The 21,364-nt window shown below is 39.8% G+C and overlaps 1 protein-coding gene across 1 annotated transcript; it reads left to right on the top strand.

Annotated features, from left to right (window-relative positions):
* The first annotated feature begins 1,377 nt into the window (after window positions 1–1,377).
* On the top strand, window positions 1,378–18,673 carry LOC115226290 (zinc finger protein 91-like). The gene is made up of 6 exons (XM_029797279.2): window positions 1,378–2,087; window positions 4,251–4,548; window positions 5,027–6,406; window positions 14,465–14,526; window positions 16,010–17,681; window positions 18,272–18,673. Exons 3-5 carry the CDS (start codon window positions 5,127–5,129, stop codon window positions 17,563–17,565), a joined length of 2,898 nt encoding a protein of 965 aa, XP_029653139.2. The 5' UTR covers window positions 1,378–2,087; window positions 4,251–4,548; window positions 5,027–5,126; the 3' UTR covers window positions 17,566–17,681; window positions 18,272–18,673.
* The last annotated feature ends 2,691 nt before the right edge of the window (window positions 18,674–21,364 follow it).

Below are 21,364 nucleotides of genomic sequence, written 5' to 3'. Positions count from 1 at the left end.
AAGAAAAGGAAAGCGTTGAGGAAGCCCCAGGAGAGGAAGAAAATAAACAGAAACAAACAGAGAAGGAAACGACAGAAGAAGAGATGCAACAAGAGTGGAAAGAAGGGGGAACAAAGAGAAAAAGAAGGAAAAAGAAGAACTGTGCGAAGCCCCAACCCACCCAGACACCACCCATACCCTTGGAGTCCCGACCCTCCCCGGCAAACAGTGATTCCACCCACTCCCCTCCTACAAGAAAATCCAAAACACACACACAGAGCAAAGAAAGTCCCGAGACCCATTTTTTATGTGTTATACATGGGAAAGACATACAACGTTAAAAAACAGGTGTTAACCAAGTGGTACGAACACGAAGATTGTAGCTACCACGGCTGTGGATAGTGATGATACGGGTATATTGATGAGAAGGTTTGAGGAAGAGGGTGTGTGTTGGAGGTCAGTGGAAATGAAAGATGAATGGATAGAGATGGCTAAAAGAAAAACGAATGTTGTGATAGGAAAACAAGGAATGCTAATTGGAAATGGGTGAAGAAGGACAGATAAGTGATGCTGGCGGATGGGGCCGTCGGTATCACTCTCATATATCATTTTCATATTCCATTTTGCTCATATATATGTAATTGTGATGTTCTATGTCCCCAATGTTTGTAATGTCCCCTCTATGTAGCCCCTAGTGGGTAATAAAGAAATCAGAAACGTTAGCACGTCGGGCGAAATGCTTAGCGGTATTTCGTCTGCCGTTACGTTGTGAGTCGAGGTCGACTTTACCTTTCATCTTTTCGGGGTCGATAAATTAAGTACCAGTTACGCACTGGGGTCGATGTAATCGACTTAATACCTATGTCTGTCCTTGTTTGTCCCCTCTATGTTTAGCCCCTTGTGGGTAATAAAGAAATGGGTACTTATTGTATCGGCGCAGAAGGATGAAAAGCAAAGTCATGCCGTTAAACATTTTGTCTGGCGTGCTAACGATTCAGCCAGCTCAATATGTATTCATTACATACATATATAAATTTGAATGTATGTAGCGATTGCAGCGTGGAAGACAAAAGTTGGCCGTTTCGAAAGACACAAAAACTGAAACTTTACATTTATGGTGTCGAAATTTTCCTCGCTCGAAATTGCAACCTGGCAAAAAGTGTGCCGCATATGTTTGAAATATAAAAACACGCACTTGCTATGATTCTATAAATTTTATGAAGACGAAAAAAAAAATGGAATATATCTGCTATACTTAATATAGGACGATCTTTCGTATTGCCTAATATAGTACATTATAGGACAGTACAAACTAGAGTCTTCGTCCTTCACATATGACAAAATCGTGAATAAGTTTCTAAAGATATCGAGCTCTGAGGAATATATTAAGTGCCATTTCGAGTATGTTTCTCAAAAGGTACTATTACTGTTGTTAAAATGAAGGTGGTAGCTAACAGAATCGTTAGCACGCCGAACTAAAATACTTGGCAGCATTTCGTCTGTCTGCATGGTCTGAGTTCGAATTCAGCCGATGGCGACTGCGCCTTTTATCGGTCGAGGTCGCTGAAATAAGTTCTAGTTGAGCGTGTCTATTGTAGAAAATTTTACTTTTTTTATTTAATGTTTGTAGTAGAGTAAGTAGTAATTAGAAACTCTCAACGATATTAGTGGGCAGCAGGAGAAAGAATTTCCGTTGAGCAGCTTTCAGCCCATTATTTGTTGGGGTCTGCACACACAGACCGAAACACATAAACGTGTCCTCCTTTAACGAATTTCACCGAATTTTTCTTATGGTTCTTTTTCATTCGCGCGTGCGCGTCTAACATAGTTTTCCGAGTTAAATCGCATGTCTTAGAACCAATTACCGACGTAAATTGAGGTATGCCTGAACATAAATGAAGAACGAAGGACAAAAAAAGTGATAAATTCCGATTTGTCCGTGCGTTTCGTTTCGTTTTCAATGTCAAGTTTTACATTCCATTGTCTTATTTCTGGTCCAGTTGAATCCGCGCCATTTAACTGAGACTTTTTTTTTTCCGCCAAAGAAATCAGTTTGAAGAGATCGCAAAGAGAAATCATAAGAATAATAAGCGTATGCAGAGAAACAGGTAGGTTCTGTTACCCAGCAGTGCGAAAGTAATAACTATTTCCATTGATTGATTGCATGATACAACTAATATTAAATATGTAGCCTTCACTATACTCAGCGAAGTACAGTGATGAATGAATCGCGATGGAACCAAATATAGAAAGTTGTACATTTATTAAAGTAAAACAAGAATTGGGGAAAAATTCATACAGTATCTATAAGAAGAACCATATGTATGTTATTGTTAATATATATAATGAGCGAAGTACTTAAAAGTTGATAAATATTGCAGTGAGAAAATATAATAGTCAAATACCATTATTTGCTTTATTTCGTGTTTTCCATATCGGTATGGGAAGTTTAAATAATAAATTCACAAAGAAATATAAATACTTGGCGATCTTTCGTCTCTAGTAGACCTTTCCGTCGATTTCCGTAAAAATTTTTTTTTTTACATATGGGCTTGCGGGAACTTTTGAAGTAATATACATACATATACACATACACCGAGTAAAAAATTTCAGTTATCTCTTTCTTTCACACATTACTCTGTCTCTTCACACACACTAAGAGAAGCACTTCACTTACACAACATACTGTCTGTCTCCCACATCCCATCAAACACACACACACACAAATGTACATCAATGCTTGCCATGCACGGTAACTTCAAAAGAACTTCCCTCGTCATACAATCGCTTTCTCTTAGTCTCTTTCGCTCTCATTACTTCAAAAGTTCCCGCAAACCCATATGTAAAAAAAAAAAATTTTTTACGGAAATCGACGGAAAGGTCTACTAGAGACGAAAGATTGCCAAATAATTATTTTAGCCAGCAGTGGGAAAGTAATAACTGATTTCATTGATTGTATAATACAACTAGTATTAAATATGTAGCCTTCACTATACTTACCGAAGTATGGTGATGATTATGTAGAACTACAAAGGTGTGACTGACTCTTTGACTTTGTTTCCCTATAACTTTCTTCAAATCGCACGTTTTTTAACGATTTTTTGTTCAGGGTACATTTCAGATTAAGAAGATTACGATTATATATAGAGGAAAAAATTGTAAAATCTAAATTTTTCACGAAGCTTCAAATAATCCCCCTCCCCGATTCTGATTCCTCACAGCTTGCTTTAAAATGCATATTTTTTAACGAAATTTTTCACATACGTTGTAGATAATCTAGATTGCGATTATACTGAGAGAAAAATTGTAAAACAAAAAAAAAAAATTCCAACCAGTTTCGGATAATCCCCCCATCTGATCTTGTTTGCTCAGAACTTTCTTTGAAATGTTTTTTGTTGTTTTTTTTTTCTCTCTCATTAATTTTTCCAGAGATTACTTTTAAATGATGTAGAATACGATTACGCGAGGGGGGAAATAATCAGAAAAAAATATTTTGCAGGTATAATTCTTTTTTGGAACAATGGATCTCGAAACATAGGGCGGCGAGCTGGCAGAATCGTTGGCACGCCGGGCCAAATGCTTAGCGGCATTTCGCCCATTTTAAAGTTCTGAGTTCAAATTCCGCCGGGTTCTACTTTGCCTTTCATCCTCTGGAGATCGATAAAATGGGAGTCAGTTGAGCACTGGGATCGATGTAATCGACTTACTCCTTCCCCCAACCTTGCTGGCCTTGTGCCAAAATTTGAAACTAATATTTATAGTATTATGTTTCGAGATTCACTGTTCCAAAAAAAAAAAAACATTTAGTTCACATTCCCTCGACACTAACAAAGGGATATGGGTTCGACTCCAACATGGATAGGAAAGCCTTTTTACTGTCGAGGGCTTATATGCCCCTTTATTAAACTACTTTCCTTAGTCATTGCACAGTGATCGCCAAAAGCTTTAAGCTTATATAAAAATACCGTTATTATTATTTAGAGAATTGTAAACTCGGCGCTACATACATACAAAGGGCTTCTTTCAGTTTCTATTTACCAAATCTACTTAGCCCTAGGCAATCGTAAAAGACATTGCCCCAAGGTGCCATGTTTGATGGGCTTCTTTCAGTTTCCGTTTACTGTATCTACTTACAATGCTTTGGTCAACTAGCAGTCATCTTGGGTTCATGCAATTTGTGTAAATTTAAAAAAATAAGTATTGAGGTAATAGTTTATCAGTATATAAATGTAGTAACCTGCGTATCTTACACTGTTTATTTATAATTTCAGATTGGCTGATGGCCCAAAGAATCATTTACATCAGAAAAATCATCTACAGAGGTTATGCAAAATATTGAAATAGAAATAACCTTGTGTGTATAAATCCATGGGAGAATTTATGTGAAAAGTTGCTTCTGAACTAAGATAAGAAAAGCAAAAAATCTTTACTTTCACTGTAGAAAATAATTACAAGATGAGTTTGCATACTGCTCTTAACTAAAAACATTTGGATAATTTGACAAAGGCTCTTACATCTTCTACAGATATCAATGGCAATCCGTGTTGATGATAAAATATAGCAGTAGAAATATATATATATATTACGGAGATGTACTTGCATAGCAAGTGATTTGATCTGAGATTGTGTGCTGAAACGAAAACATTTGCAGCGTGGAAGGTGTTTGTAAGCCATTTAAGAAACACACAAAAGCCGTTCGATTCACTTCAACATTTAAGTTTAATTTGTCAAAACATTTTCGTCGCTTTAAGACCGCAACCTGTTCACTGAAAAAGATCCGTGCTGTTATATATATATATATATATATATATATATATATATATATATATATATAAAGTTAATCCAAACAAGAAAGCACAAAAAGACACAACAACACGAGGACGTGGGACAAATATAGTATTATTGGATTATTGGACGCTCAGGAAAGAAGGAGGGCTTAATGTTTCGAGCGGAGCTCTTCGTCGGAAACATAGGAGAAGGAAAGATCCAGAGAAGGGAAGACAGAGGAAAAAAATCGCCAACAGTACACACGAGGTCACATTTTGAAATATATATATATATATAAAGAATTAATTATATAAACAGATACAAGAAGGAAGATATTTGTATCATGAGTTTGTGAGAAAGGACTGAGTTCAGCTGAGAAGATGTCGGATGAGGCTGGAGAATCATCATACCCGTGTGATATCTGTAAAAAGTCATTCTCTCAAAAAGGTAACCTTGTTAAGCACAAACGTATCCATACAGGAGAGAAGCCATATCACTGTGATATCTGCGGTAAGTCCTTCTCTGGAAGCAGTGACTTAACTAAGCACAGGCATATCCATACAGGAGAGAAGCCTTACCAGTGTGATGTCTGTGGTAAATCGTACACTCAGAAAGGTAACCTAAGTACGCACAAACGAGTTCATACAGGTGAGAGACCGTACGACTGTGATGTCTGTGGTAAATCATTCTCTCTGAATCACCACTTGATTGAACACAAACGCATTCATACCGGAGAGAGACCGTATCATTGCAGTAACTGTGGCAAGTCGTTCACCCAGAGTGGGAAATTAACTACACACAAATGCTTCCGTGCGGGAGAGAAGCCATATCATTGTGATATGTGTGGCAAGTCGTTTGCTCGTATAAGTACCTTAAGTAAACACAGGTGTGCACATACAGAAGAGAAGCCATATCACTGTGATATCTGTGGTAAATCGTTCTCTCGAAATGATAAAGTAACTTTGCATAAACGTGTTCATACAGGAGAGAAGCCATATCACTGTGGAGTCTGTGGCAAGTCATTCTCTGGAAGTAGTAACCTGACTAAACATAAGCGTTTTCATACAGGAGAGAAGCCGTATAGCTGTGATATCTGCGATAAAGTGTTCTCTCAAAGTAGTGACTTAAGTACTCATAAACGTATTCACACAGGAGAGAAACCATATCACTGTAATATCTGTGACAAATCATTCTCTGGAAGCAGTAACTTGAGTAGGCACATACGCATTCATACGGGAGAGAAGCCGTATGATTGCGATATCTGTGGTAAATTATTCTCTCGAAACGGAGACTTAACTAAACACAAACGTATACATAGAGGAGAAAAACCATACAGCTGTGATATTTGTGGTAAATCATTTTCTTGTAGCAGTGACTTAACCAAACACAAACGAATCCACACAGGCGAAAAACCATATAACTGTGATATCTGCGACAAATCTTTCTCTGGAAGTAGTAATTTGAATAAACACAGACGTATTCATACAGGAGAGAAACCACATCACTGTGACATCTGTGGTAAATCCTTCTCTGGAAGCAGTAACTTAACTATACACCAACGTATTCATACAGGAGAAAAACCATATCACTGTGATATCTGTGACAAATCCTTTTCAAAAAGTAGTAACTTAATTGCACATGTAGCTATTCATACAGAAGAGTAACTGTATTCGTATCAAACTTAATTACTTCATACAATTAACCCTTTCATTAGCATATTTATTTTGAGATGCTCTGTGTTTCTTTCAATTATTTTAAATATAACAAAGAATTTAGTAAACTAACTTAGTTATCATTAAGCTAGTGTTAGGAACATAAATTGTGACTAAGATTTGGTGGAAGATTTTAATTCAAAACTTATGAAAACAAGACATTTGTACTCAGTCAGGGCTGGTTTCAGCCGGGTTGGTATTGAAAGGGTTAAAAACATCTCTACATTTGGGCAGATGGACATTAGAAGCAGTTGAAAGGGTGGGGATTGAAAGAAATTTAGGCTATTATTTCTAGCATACAGTGACCACATTGAGGTCTCCTTCTCTCATGTCTTCTGCTGATTATTTTTCTTCTTAACCCTTTTGTTACAATATTTCTATTAAGATGCTCTGTGTTTTTTTCAATTACTTTAAATATAACAAAGAATTTAGTAAAATAACTTAGTTATCATTCAGCTAGAGTTAGGAACATAAATTGTGACTAAAGTTTGGTGGAAGATTTTAATTCAAAACTTATGAAAACAAGACATTTGTACTACAGAGCCAGAGGTGGTTTCAACCAGGTTGGTATCAAAAGGGTTAAGAATTGTTTCTCTATTATATATTTTAACCCTTTCGTTACTGTATTTCTGTTGAGATGCTCTGTGTTTTTTTCAATTACTTTTAAATATAACAAAGAATTTAGTAAAATAACTTAGTTATCATTCAGCTAGAGTTAGGAACATAAACTGTGACTAAGGTTTGGTGGAAGATTTTAATTCAAAACTTACGAAAGCAAGACATTTATACTACAGACCAGAGGCGGTTACAGCCGGGTTGGTAATGAAAGGTTAACCTTTCAAAATGTTTCCTACTGCTAAAATGGGGACTTGACCTTTTAGGCTTAAGATATTTACCATACTTATCAAGGTTCTCTTTTTGGTTGTTTTATGATCATTTTACCTAGCCTAAAATGTTTAGTTGTCTTTTAAGACATAAAGGAATATATACATCATCATCATCGTTTAACGTCCGTTCTCCATGCTAGCATGGGTTGGACGGTTTGACTGGGGATCTGGGAAGCCAGGAGGCTGCGCCAGGCTCCTGTCTGAACTGGCAGTGTTTCTACAGCTGGAGCCTGGTGCAGCCTTCTGGCTTCCCAGAGCCCTGGTCGAACCGTCCACCAGTTTGTCAAATTTTTTTTTCTTATGAGAAAAATATCATAAGTAACCATAAATGTATTCACACACAAGATGATGTATAACAGTGTGTGGTAACAACTTCTGAAAACTATTTTATGTATATATATATAAGCGCCGCCTTGACTGGCTTCCGTGCCGGTGGCACGTTAAAAGCACCAACCGATCGTGGCCGCTGCCAGACTGCCTTGAACCCTGTGCCGGTGGCACGTAAAAAGCACCCACTACACTTGCGGAGTGGTTGGCGTTAGGAAGGGCATCCAGCTGTAGAAACACTGCCAGATCAGACTGGAGCCTGGTGCAGCCTTCTGGCTTCCCAGACCCCGGTCGAACTGTCCAACCCGTACTAGCGCGGAAAACAGACGTTAAACGACAAAGAAATACTAAGATGAATTTTTATTTAACAAAAGGAAAATCCAGATATCATGGCAAATTTCTTTCGTTACTCAAAAACATGTAAATAACTTATATTTAATAATAAATAAATTACTTTCATATCTGCATTCTTTCAAAATGCAAACAATTTGTTCAAAATATTGCACAATTTGAACTGTGTTGTCAGGTGAGAGAAAGCCTTTACAAATTTGTCATTATATACTCTTTTACTTGTTTCAGTCATTTGACTGCGGCCATGCTGGAGCACCGCCTTTAGTCGAGCAACTCGACCCCGGGACTTATTCTTTGTAAGCCCAGTACTTATTCTATCGGTCTCTTTTGCCGAACCGCTAAGTGACGGGGACGTAAACACACCAGCATCGGTTGTCAAGCAATGCTAGGGGGACAAACACAGGCACACAAACACACACACACATATATATATACGACGGGCTTCTTTCAGTTTCCGTCTACCAAATCCACTCACAAGGCATTGGTCGGCCCGAGGCTATAGTAGAAGACACTTGCCGAAGGTGCCACGCAGTGGGACTGAACCCAGAACCATGTGGTTGGTAAACAAGCTACTTACCACACAGCCACTCCTGTGCCTATATGTGGATTTTTCTTCATATTTTGTATCATCACCATCATCGTTTAACGTCCACTGGATCTTATCTTCTCCGTTCCTTAACTCTTGTATTCTTATTTGCATACTCTGCAACACTAGTTGCCTACTGTGAAATATAAAAAGAACTTTTTTCAGTTTATCATATGTCAGTACAAAAAAGTCCACAACCTTCCATTTCAATAAACCACTATTGTCCCTGAAAGTTGTTTTTTATATTTACTATGGATTGCTTAACTTTCTCCCTGCACCTTGAATCCTTGGATCTTATCTGTCTATCTATCTGTCTGTCTGTCTTTCTGTCTGTCTGTCTGTCTGTCTGTCTATCTGTCTATCTAGCTGTCTATCTATCTGTCTATCTATCTATCTATCTATCTATCTATCTATCTATCTTCTATCTATCTCTCTCTCTCTCTCTCTCTCTCTTCTCTCTCTCTCTCTCTATCTATCTCTCTATCTCTCTATCTCTCTCTCTCTCTCTCTCTCTCTCTCTCTGACGGATGTGATGTCGTTTCAGCTCCGAAGGTAATCATTTATTTTGACCATTTAAAAGTGTATATTGACAAACATTTTGTGCTTAAAAGTTGTGCAACAACATCCACTGTAAACCTTTGATAAATATCGACACAAAATTTTGCCCCTTGTGGGCAAAATTTAAAAGAAAAAATTCTCATAGCCTTCGTGGTTTCATTTAGCCATTTTATTTCCAAAATGGCCACTGGCCACCACGAGGCTGAGTTGCAAGTGAAGCGTGACGCAGAAACAGAAAAACAGGATGCTCTGTTAGCATACGCCGAACCTGACAACTCCACCACCACCAACAGCAACAAATACAAAACAAAGGTCGCAAGGCCAAGCACCGTCAACACCATCAGTGAGTCCACCACCACCACCAACACCATGGCAGAATCTGCTACTAAAACTGCTATCCCTACTAAAGATATCGCCACCAATAACAACACCAACATCACCATCACCGCCACCAAAGACCGTGCCGTCAATGCTACTAATACTACCAACACCACCGCCGTCACCAAGAACGACAATAACAACAACAACAACGACGACAACAACAATTCCCTTCAACCACTGCTCACTCCATCACCAACAAGTGAAAAAATAACGACGACAAGCAAACGAAATGTCGAATTTTGCCCTAGTGCAGGACTAAAGTACGCAGGCAATTTTCCACCCCTTCCTACTAGCACGATCGAACCAAACACACCAATTTTACAAACTGCAGCCAACAACAACATCACCACAAGCAACAACAATAACAAAACAACAACAAATTTCGCTGAGGCGATTAAAGAAAAAAAAACAATATACTTTACGGCTCAACAAATACAGGACACGAACATCAAAATAACAGAATCAGAAGGTATAGTACAAATAAACATACCAGAAGATATTTTGGAAAATGAAAAAAGACGAACAATCATTTATAAAATAGTTAACAAAAAAACAAAAATCCCAGAGAAGGCCAACACAAGCAAAATAGAGAAGTGCTTGAAACCCATCTGGGATCACAAAGAATATGTAACCTGGTGGAACAAATTTGCCCACATACAAGTTGTTTTCTACACCGAAGAGTTAGCTAGACATTTCTCAACGCTAACTCTTCACTCAGATGAACTCCAACTTACACCAAGCTTGTATTCAGCCCTGTGTGGCTAATAAAAGAAAGTTATCTATCTATCTATCTATCTATCTATCTATCTATCTATCTATCTATCTATCTATATATATATATATATACACACACTAAGTAATTAAGGGTTTAGCAACGATTTGCCTCACCACACACCGAATTTAGAAATAGCAGTCAAAAGAGTTTTGGCTATTCTTTCTACTTAAAAGGGAGATCCCAGTAAGACATAATTGGGTAAGACATAATTATTTAATTTTTATGCTTTCCTATGGCTTAATTCCGAAACGTACGTCCGTAGGTGACTTAATGTAGAATGATTATCGTCATTTCTTTCTCTTTTGCCTGCGTTGTTTGCCTTTTAAGTGCTATGGTTTTACTGGGATCTCCCTTTTAAGTAGAAAGAATAGCCAAAACTCTTTTGACTGCTATTTCTAAATTCGGTGTGTGGTGAGGCAAATCGTTGCTAAACCCTTAATTACTTAGTATTACTTAAACCTTCCTTGAATGGGGCTTTTACATGCCGAAATCTACTTGGTGAAATTGATGATTATTCCAAATTAATTAATTTCACCCTATATTATTTTATATATATATATATTATATATATATATATATATATATAGGTGGGAAAGTTGGTGTGTGAAAGCACATGGTTGGGTGTATAAAAAATACAAAAGAGTGAAAAAAAACACAGAAGGCTTGTTTTATAAGGTTAAAGAATATATTTAAGTCGTTATGTTAGAAAAATGTTATAAAATTTTATCTATAGTAACATAGTTTTTGGAGAAATAACCTGTTTCATGTAAACTTTTCAAATTTCTCAAATTTCTTTACCTACATCGTGTCATGTCTTCGTTATGTAATAAATTTATATAAATAAGGATAAGATCGTTATTTAAAATACCGATCTTATCAGGTGGCTAGCATGGGAATAAAAACCTCAAAGGTAAATAATTAATTATTAAAATTATAATTAAGGGTATCTAAGAGATACCACCTATTTCTAGCATGGTGGTATCTCTTAGATACCCTTAATTATAATTTTAATATCTATCTATCTATTTATGTATATATATGTAAATATCAAACAATGAGAATAAATGCCCTGCACTACTTTGAATTTTTATCCACCAAGATTCACACCCCACTCAATTGTTTTGTTTGTGAGACTCTTTACTTGTTTCAGTCATTTGACTGCAGCCATGCTGAAGCACCGCCTTTAGTTGAGCAACTCGACCCCGGGACTTATTCTTTTTGTAAGCCCAGTACAAATTCTATCGGTCTCTTTTTGCCAAACCGCTAAGTGACGGGGACGTAAACACACCAGCATCGGTTGTCAAGCAATGCTAGGGGAACAAACACACACACATACATATATATATATAGATATATACGACAGGCTTCTTTCAGTTTCCGTCTACCAAATCCACTCACAGGCATTGGTCGGCCCGGGGCTATAGCAGAAGACACTTGCCCAAGATGCCACGCAGTGGGACTGAACCCGGAACCATGTGGTTGGTTAGCAAGCTACTTACCACACAGCCACTCCTGCGCCTGTTGTGAATTCCTGTGATTTTTTTAATGCTTTAATCCAAAATGGAGACAAACCATTGTAGTACTGGGTCCTACAATGAAGCATTGGCCAGGTCTGGGTACAGAGAGAAGGTTGCATACATACTACTCTTGGATACCTCCCAACACTGAGTTAAGTAAGCATGCGCATACGCTAGGCAGCACAGTTTTATGTCCTCAAGGATATAGGATAGATACACAACACTCCACGAACATGGTTACTAAGAAATTAGCCCATAATGAAAATCTTGTGAACAAATGAACTACATCTATGAGATAACCCTGATACCAGTAAGCAAGCTATTGTGGGATGCTCTGTTCTACAGCATAGAAAGCGGAATAACTGAGCATGCGAGTGGAGTATAAGGTTGAGCCCTCCTTTTTCATTGAACATTGCATCCAACCTACATGGCATTTTCTTTAGTGCACTAGACCAGCACCTTCCTCCCACAAGCACGAAATGACACTGCTACACACCTATTTCTTTGCTACCCACAAGGGGCTAAACACAGAGGGGACGAACAAGAACAGACAAACGGATTAAGTCGATTACGTCGACCCCAGTGCGTAACTGGTACTTTATTTATCAACCCCGAAAGGATGAAAGGCAAAGTTGACCTCGGCGGAATTTGAACTTCGAACGTAGCTGCAGACGAAATATCTATTTCTTTACTACCCACAAGGGGCTAAACACAGGGGATAAAAGGATTAAGTCGATTACATCGACCCCAGTGCATAACTGGTACTTTATTTATTGACCCCGAAAGGATGAAAGGCAAAGTCGACCTCGGCGGAATTTGAACTCAGAACGTAACGGCAGACGAAATACGGCTACGCATTTCGCCTGCCATGGTAACGTTTCTGCCAGCTCGCAGCCTTACCATACACCTCATCCACACAGGAGTTCCACATTAATAATACACACTTTCCTCACCTCAAGACAACTCTTGCCAGCTTCACAGCATACCAGCCAAGAAATATAACCCCTAAACCAATCCCCTGGCCCCTTTTTCACAGCAGTTGTGCAAATCCATTTCCAACAATAGAGAGCCATTGCCATATTTCCTTCCATATCGGCTACCTCTGATGAGTGTAAAGTTATACAAGCGGTTGGTTACTTAACACTCCATTGAATTCTTTATGTGAAACTGACTGGTAAGATCAGTCTCAGCCATGATGGACATTTAATACTATACATTTCAGATAATATAGCCATTCTACTGACAGATATATGTGTGAATCATTTCTCTGACTTATGGTCTCTTAGACGACTCCCGTTGGCTTCCATGCCGGTGGCACATAAAAAGCACCAACCATTCGTGGCCATTGCCAGCCTAACCTGGCATGTAAAAAGCACCATCCGTATGTGGCCGATGCCAGCGCCGCCTTGACTGGCTTCCATGTCGGTGGCACGTAAAAACCACCAACCGATCGTGGCTGTTGCCAGCCTCCCCTGGCACCTATGCCAGTGGCATGTAAAAAGCACTCACGGAGTGGTTGGTGTTAGGAAGGGCATCCAGCTGTAGAAACACTGCCAGATCAGACTGGAGCCTGGTGCAGCCTCCTGGCTTCCCAGACCCCGGTAGAACCGTCCAACCCATGCTAGCATGGAAAACAGACGTTAAACGATGATGATATTTATATATCTGCGCAGTAAAATTTGAAAAGTTAGTTTGTATAAACGCGAGACAAGTCGCCTTGTTTGTCTCGTGTTGGATATGTTTAACCCTAGGTTGGACCTTGCTGAAGAAAATCAGACCTTGTGAGTTCCCCTTGACTCACTAAAGGATGATCAGAAACCAATTGGTCCAGGGTACTAGATGGTAAATGTTTTTCATTTCCAAATTTATTCCTGTCGAATTTTATCCCTTATTTTTGTGGTTTACAGAACCTAGCTGTTCTTTCTAATGTGTTGAATTCCCTTCAAGTGGATTCCTTATGTGTATAAATATACACTATATCGTATGACTAATATATAGTCTTCTTGACTAATTTTTTTTTTGCACGTTAGACCACTGGAAATGTAAATTTTGATTGAATGTTTTAATTTTAATTAAATTCCATTTCCCTTTGACATGATTATATATATACATACATATATATATAATCATTTAACGTCCATTGGGTTGGATGAATTGACCAGGATTGGGAAGGCTGCACCAGACTCCAGTCTGATTTGGCATGGTTTTTCTATGGCTGGATAACCTTCCTAACACCAAGCACTCTCAGAGTGTAATGAGTACTTTTATGTGCCACTGGCACAAGTGCCATTTGCGTGACACCGGTATCTGCTGCAACTGTGATTTTGCTCGGCTTGCTGGGTCTTCTTCTCAAGTATGACAGTGCCAAAGATCTTGATCATTACCTCTGTGAGGCCCAATGTTTGAAAGGAACTCAGCCACTTTGTCTCTGTGAGGCCCCATGCTTGAATGAAAATCGGCCACAGGCCTTAGAGCTAACCTAGCAAAAGTCAAAGTCTTAGTAAATAGGAAGGCAGACAAATCACAATATTCCCTTCAGGTAGATGGCCCTGCTTAAGCTGTAGAAAAGGCAAAGGTAGAAACTCCATAAGATGCACAAAGTGTAAGCTTTGGATGCATAAAAGGTGCAGCAATATCCAAAGAAGGTTAAAAGGAAAACTAGCTTTTGCATATGGAAAATACACAGGTACAATAAATGCTGAAAACAGACTCCCGTCAAATGCCGGGTAGTGGGGAGGCATAACATTCATTATCTAGGTGACCAAGTTAGCAGTGGACTGGGGTGCTCCAAGGGCATAGATGTGAGAATAAGATAAGGCTGGGCAAAGTTTAGTGAGCTCCTACCTCTGCTGTTAGTGGAGGCGCAATGGCCCAGTGGTTAGGGCAGCGGACTCGTGGTCATAGGATCGCGGTTTTGATTCTCAGACCAGGCGTTGTGAGTGTTTATTGAGCGAAAACACCTAAAAGCTCCACGAGGCTCCGGCAGGGGATGGTGGTGATCCCTGCTGTACTCTTTCGCCACAACTTTCTCTCACTCTTACTTCCTGTTTCTGTTGTACCTGTATTTCAAAGGGCCGGCCTTGTCACTCTCTGTGTCATGCTGAATATCCCCGAGAACTATGTTAAGGGTACACGTGTCTGTGGAGTGCTCAGCCACTTACACGTTAATTTCACGAGCAGGCTGTTCCGTTGATTCGGATCAACCGGAACCCTCGTCGTCGTAACCGACGTTGTGCTTCCACCACCTCTGCTGTTAACAAAAGGTCTCTCTCTCTCTCAGAGTGAAAGGCAGACTGTATGATGCTTCTGTGCAAACAGCTATGCTGCATGGCAGTGAAACATGGGCTGTGACAGATGAGGACATGCATAGGCTTGAAAGAAATGAAGCCAGTATGCTCCACTGGATGTGCATGTTCGACAGAGTGTAAGCATCTTGAGAGAAAAGTTAGGCATAAGACACATCAGAGAATGGGAACCTAATTATCTCCCTTAGTTGTCATTTCCACCTTTAAATTTTATTTACTTCTTTAATCAATTGAAAGATTGAGTCGATTTGTTCGACTATAATTCTTCAAGACGGTGCTCCAGTATGGCCATAGTCTAATGGCTGAGACAAGTAAAAGAAGGGTTGATTACGAGTGAAGGAACCGACTGATGCGGCACTTCTACTGGCTTTACGTTCTGTGTTCAAATTTCGTTGAAGTTGTCTTAGCCTTCCATCTTTCCCGCAAAATTTTGAAACCAGAAAAGGCGATCCTTCGGTATAGGTACCGTAAGTACCGGAAGTGACTTTGTTTACATTTCTGGAGATAACAGAAACCCTTTTCTCCCACCCCCAACCCTAACCCCCCATATATATATATATATATATATATATATATATATATATATAAAACACTTTCTTGAAATGTATCCGGTACTTATACCGAAGTTACGCCCCAGAAAAAATTATTGCAGTCGTTTTATAATTTAATTTTGCTAGGGATTTTTAACTTGTGACACCGGCGTAATTTTAGAGAAGCGAAAATTGTCTATGGCACCGTCTACTTGAGGTCAGGGCAATCAAAGGAATGTTTTGTTTCTGAACTTGCTCGGCTCTGCTTTAATGAGATGCCCATTCATTTATCATTTGAACATTACTACTTAACGATGAACATTCTGGTGGTAAGTAGAAAACATCAAAGACGAGATTCCGTATTGTAATCACACACGTTCCCCAACTTTTGATACTTTCTGGAGAATTACTATGGAAAGTGTTAATTGCTTGGACACTTCTTACACAAATGATTTTAACGATTCTGATAGAGTTACAAAGGCAGACACTGATGAAGAACTGTTACACGTTGAGACATTAACTAAACAAAGATCATTAGAGGGAAATGTTACCAAACATCGCTGTGAGATTTGTAAGAAGATATTCCCTTCGGAACACGAGTGCTTCGTACACAAAGAAACACACAACAAGGAAACTCCTTTCCAGTGTAAAATATGTGGAAAGTATTTTGTTTCTAACTGTAATTTAATAAATCACAGGAGAAGGCACTCTGGACAAAAGCCATTCTTTTGTAGAATATGCGGCAAGTCCTTCGTCTCCAGCAGCGATTTAACCAAACACAAACGAATTCACACCGGAGAAAAGCCTTATAATTGTAAAATATGTGGTAAATCTTTCATTCAGAGCTCACATCTTGCAGTTCACAAACGAATTCATACGGGACAGAGACAGTTCTCTTGTGAAATGTGCGGGAAATCTTTCGTTAGTAACAGCAATTTGTACAGGCACAAAATGACGCACGTTACGGAAACCCCGTTTCGCTGTGAAATGTGCGGTAAATCATTCTCTGACAATTCTACTCTTGTTATTCACAAACGTAGCCACACCGGGGAGAAACCGTTCCCTTGTGAAACGTGCGGGAAATCTTTTATTACTAACGGTCATTTGACGAGTCACAGAAGGGTCCACACGGGAGAGAAACCGTTCCGCTGTGAAACGTGTGGGAAATCTTTCACCACGAACAATAACTTAAAAACGCATAAAATAATCCACTCTGGAGAAAAATCGTTTCATTGTGACATATGCGGCAAGTCTTTTATTAATAATTCGAATCTCATTATCCACAAACGGAGTCATACTGGAGAGAAACCCTATCGTTGTGACGTGTGTCATAAAGCATTTGTCTCCAATAGTGTTTTAAACAAACACAAACTATTACACAGCGGACAAAAACCGTTTCACTGCAAAATATGCGGAAAATCATTCTGTGATATTTATAGTCTTGGATCTCATCAACGAGTCCACACTGGGGAAAAACCGTATCAGTGTGATATTTGTGGTAAATCTTTCTCTGATGGTTCTAACCTCGTTGTTCATAGAAGACTACATACTGGAGAAAAACCGTTCTTTTGTGAGACTTGCGGCAAATCGTTCACCGATAATTCAAATCTTGTCACCCACATACGTAGTCACACTGGCGAAAAGCCCTTCAACTGTGAGACCTGTGGCAGGTCTTTTGTTTCAAACGGTGACTTAACAAAGCATGTACGGACACACACGGGAGAAAAACCGTTCCATTGTAGAATCTGCGGGAAATCTTTCGTACGGAATTCTGGTCTTGTTATCCACAATCGTAGACACACTGGGGAAAAGCCCTTCCATTGTGAATTATGTGAGAAGTCATTTGTCCACAACAGTTACTTAAACAGACACAAACAAATACATACTTGAAAGAAATCTTTCAACAGTGAAACATGAGAATCACTTTTCTTGAAAATCTTACGTTGTCCACCAACAAGTACACATTAGGCCACGTCTATCATTGTGAAATATATCAGAAACCACCACTCTTTTACTTGTTTCAGTCATTTGACTGCGGCCATGCTGGAGCACCGCCTCTAATCGAGCAACTCGACCCCGGGACTTATTCTTTGTAAGCCCAGTACTTATTCTATCGGTCTCTCTTTTGCCGAACCTCTAAGTGACGGGGACATAAACACACCAGCATCGGTTGTCAAGCAATGCTAGGGGGACAAACACAGACACACAAACATACACGCATGCACACACACACACACACACACACATATATCATGTGACCGACCAGACCATCAGATGTTGCTACACATCGCTGGTCACAATGCGTTCACATTGTTTTAGCCTTCGAACGACGTCACCCCGCTGGCTAAGCGAACAGGCCAATACATATATATACATACATATATATATATACATATATATATATATATATATATATATATATATATATATATACGACAGGCTTCTTTCAGTTTCTGTCTACCAAATCCACTCACAAGGCTTTGGTCGGCCTGAGGCTATAGTAGAAGACCCTTGCCCATGGTGCCATGCAGTGGGACTGAACCCGGAACCATGTGGTTGGTAAGCAAGCTACTTACCACACAGCCACTCCTGCTATCTCTTGAATTTTTTTTTCATCTTGATGTTTAAGTAGAGTAAAGTTTCTTCCTGAGCCATAGACTCTTGGGCCAATTTCCTGGTTGCTATGGTGGTGATATGATGTGCTTGAGAAGACCCGTCAATCGTCGTCGTGGCCAGTGATGGTGTCGTGTTACTGGCATGTAAAAAGCCCCTTTCAAGCGTTGGGCCACACGGAGACAAAGCAGCCAATGCCCGTGGCACGTGAAAAGCTCCTTTTGAGTGTTGGGTCTCACAGAGACAATGACGAATGACTAAGACTTTGGCTTTATGTCGTGCTTGAGAAAACCCATCAAGTCAAGTAAAATCACAGTCGTTACAGATACTGGTGTTGTGCAAATAACACCTGTGCTGGTGGTACATAATAGCACCCATTACACTCTTGCAGGATTACTTATTTTTACCAGCTGAGTGGACTGGAGCAATGTGAAATGAAGTGTTTCGCTCAAGAACACAACGCGTCGCCCCCGGTCCAGGAATCGAAACCACAATCTTACAATCAGGAGTCCAACGCCCTAGCCACTAAGCCATGTGCCTCCACCTTGATGTTTACAAATACGTTATGGTTTGGCCTAGTGGTTAGGGTGTTGCACTCATGATTGTGATTATCAGACTGAGTTGTGCTTTGTCTTCTTGAGTGAAAGATTTCATCCCGTGTTGCTCTATGATCACTTCTACATCTGGCATGAACCCACCATGCTACATCATCATCATCATTGTTTAGCATCCGTTCTCCATGCTAGCATGGGTTGGACGGTTCAACTGGGGTCTGGGAAGCCAGAAGGCTGCACCAGTCTACGGCTGGATACCCTTCCTAATGCCAACCACTCCATGAGTGTAGTGGGTGCTTTTTGTGTGCCACCGGCACAGGTGCCAGACGAGGCTGGCAACGGCCACGAATGGATGGTGCTTTTTACGTGTCACCGGCACGAGGAGAGCAGTCGAGTTTATTTCAGATATTCTCATTTTAAAAATCATCTCTGGCTAATCATTGAGAGGACAATGGTGTTGCCTTGGCAGAGGTTTGCGTTGTCTGTGTGCTCTTGCTATTCATCATCGTTTAACGTCCGCTTTCCATGCTGGCATGGGTCGGGCCATTTGACTGAGGGCTGGCGAACCAGATGGCTGCACCAGACTCCAATCTGATCTGACAGAGTTTCTACAGCTGGATGCCCTTCCTAACGCCAACCACTCACTATTCATCATCATCATCATCATCATCGTTTAACGTCCTTTTTCCGTGCTAGCACGGGTTGGACAGTTTCACCGGGGTCTGGGAAGCCAGGAGGCTGCACCAGGCTCCAATCTGATCTGACAGAGTTTCTACAGTGGATGCCCTTCCTAATGCCAACCACTCACTATTCATCATCATCATCATCGTTTAACGTCCATTTTCCACGCTAGCACGGGTTGGACGGTTCGACCGGGGTCTGGGAAGCCAGGAGGCTGCACCAGGCTCCAGTCTGATCTGGCAGTGTTTCCACAGCTGGATGCCCTTCCTAACGCCAACCACTCACTATTATTGTGCTTATATTGTTTGAGAGAAACTGTTTTGCCAAAATATTTAGGAAGTCTATTTGTGAGTTATTTGCCTGGTCCAGAAATCGAAACCACAATCTTACAATCAGGAGTCCAACGCATAGACACACTGGGGAAAAGCCCTTCCATTGTGAATTATTAGGTTGTCCCAAAAGTTCGTAAACACTCGCGAAAATTGAATTTTTACTCGCCAAGTACTAACAAAAACAACAAAAATTATTCCTCAAAATAAAGACCATTATTTTCCAAGACTTTCTACGAACTTTTGGGACAACCTTATATGTGAGAAGTCATTTGTCCACAACAGTTACTTAAACAGACACGAGCAAATACATACTTGAAAGAAATCTTTCAACAGTGAAACATGAGAATCACTTTTCTTGAAAATCTTACGTTGTCCACCAACAAGTACACATTAGGCCACGTCTATCATTGTGAAATATATCAGAAACCACCACTCTTTTACTTGTTTCAGTCATTTGACTGCGGCCATGCTGGAGCACCGCCTTTAATCGAGCAACTCGACCCCAGGACTTATTCTATCGGTCTCTCTTTTGCCGAACTGCTAAGTTGACATATTAATCCATGCTGGACGAAGACTATTTCAATGTGAACTATATCAGTGATATCACTATGGTTGGTCTCACTTGATGCAGTAATTGATGGTATTATTTGGTACTATTGCCAGCCCAGGCTTCCCCCCATACAATCTGGCATAAATACAGAACTGTGTCCACCAAGCTGACTTTGGGTCTTTATCATTGTGTTAAAAAATGCTTATTTTTGTAGTGGAAATTTTCAATCTTTATTTTTAATAAAATATGAGAAAATGTTTTTTTCTTAAATTTTTATGTATTTATCTTTTATTTTCTTACTTCTTTCAGTCATTAAACTGCGACCATACTGGAGTACTGCTCTGGTGAAATTTTAGCCGAATGCATCAACCCCAGGCCTTATTTTTCTTAAGCCTGGTGCTTATTCTATTGGTCTCTTTTGCTGAACTGCTAGGTTACAGAATGTGTCATATAAAACATCTTTTACTCTTAGCATTTTTGAGAAAAACTTATATTTACAAAGTTATTTCACGTCAAAGTTCTCGTATTTCGGTAATTTCAACCAATCAATGACGTGTATTCAACTGAATAAAATTACTGCTGTTGTTTGTCAACAACTATTGGTGGTGTATTTTTCGTTAGTCACTGTAATTTATGACAATAAAATCAATAAAATCAAACCAAATCAAAATAGATGAACATCAATGGAATTTGTATCTTTGTGGTACCAGTGCTGGTGGCACATAAGAAAACCATCCGAACGTGGCCGTAGCCAGTACCGCATCGACTGGCCTCCGTGCTGTGGGCACGTAACAAACACCATCTGATCGTGGCCGTTCGCCAGCCTCATCTGGCACCTGTGTCGGTGGCACATAAAAAACACCATCCGAGCGTGGCCGTCTGCCAGCCTCGTCTGGCACCTGTGTCGGTGGCACATAAAAAACACCATCCGAGCGTGGCCGTTCGCCAGCCTCGTCTGG

This window comes from Octopus sinensis, linkage group LG30 (genome assembly GCF_006345805.1).
Source record: "Octopus sinensis linkage group LG30, ASM634580v1, whole genome shotgun sequence".
In the NCBI taxonomy this organism is placed as follows: Eukaryota; Metazoa; Mollusca; class Cephalopoda; order Octopoda; family Octopodidae; genus Octopus; species Octopus sinensis.
Note: the sequence above shows the minus strand (reverse complement) of the source record. Positions and strands in the feature narration are given on the sequence as shown.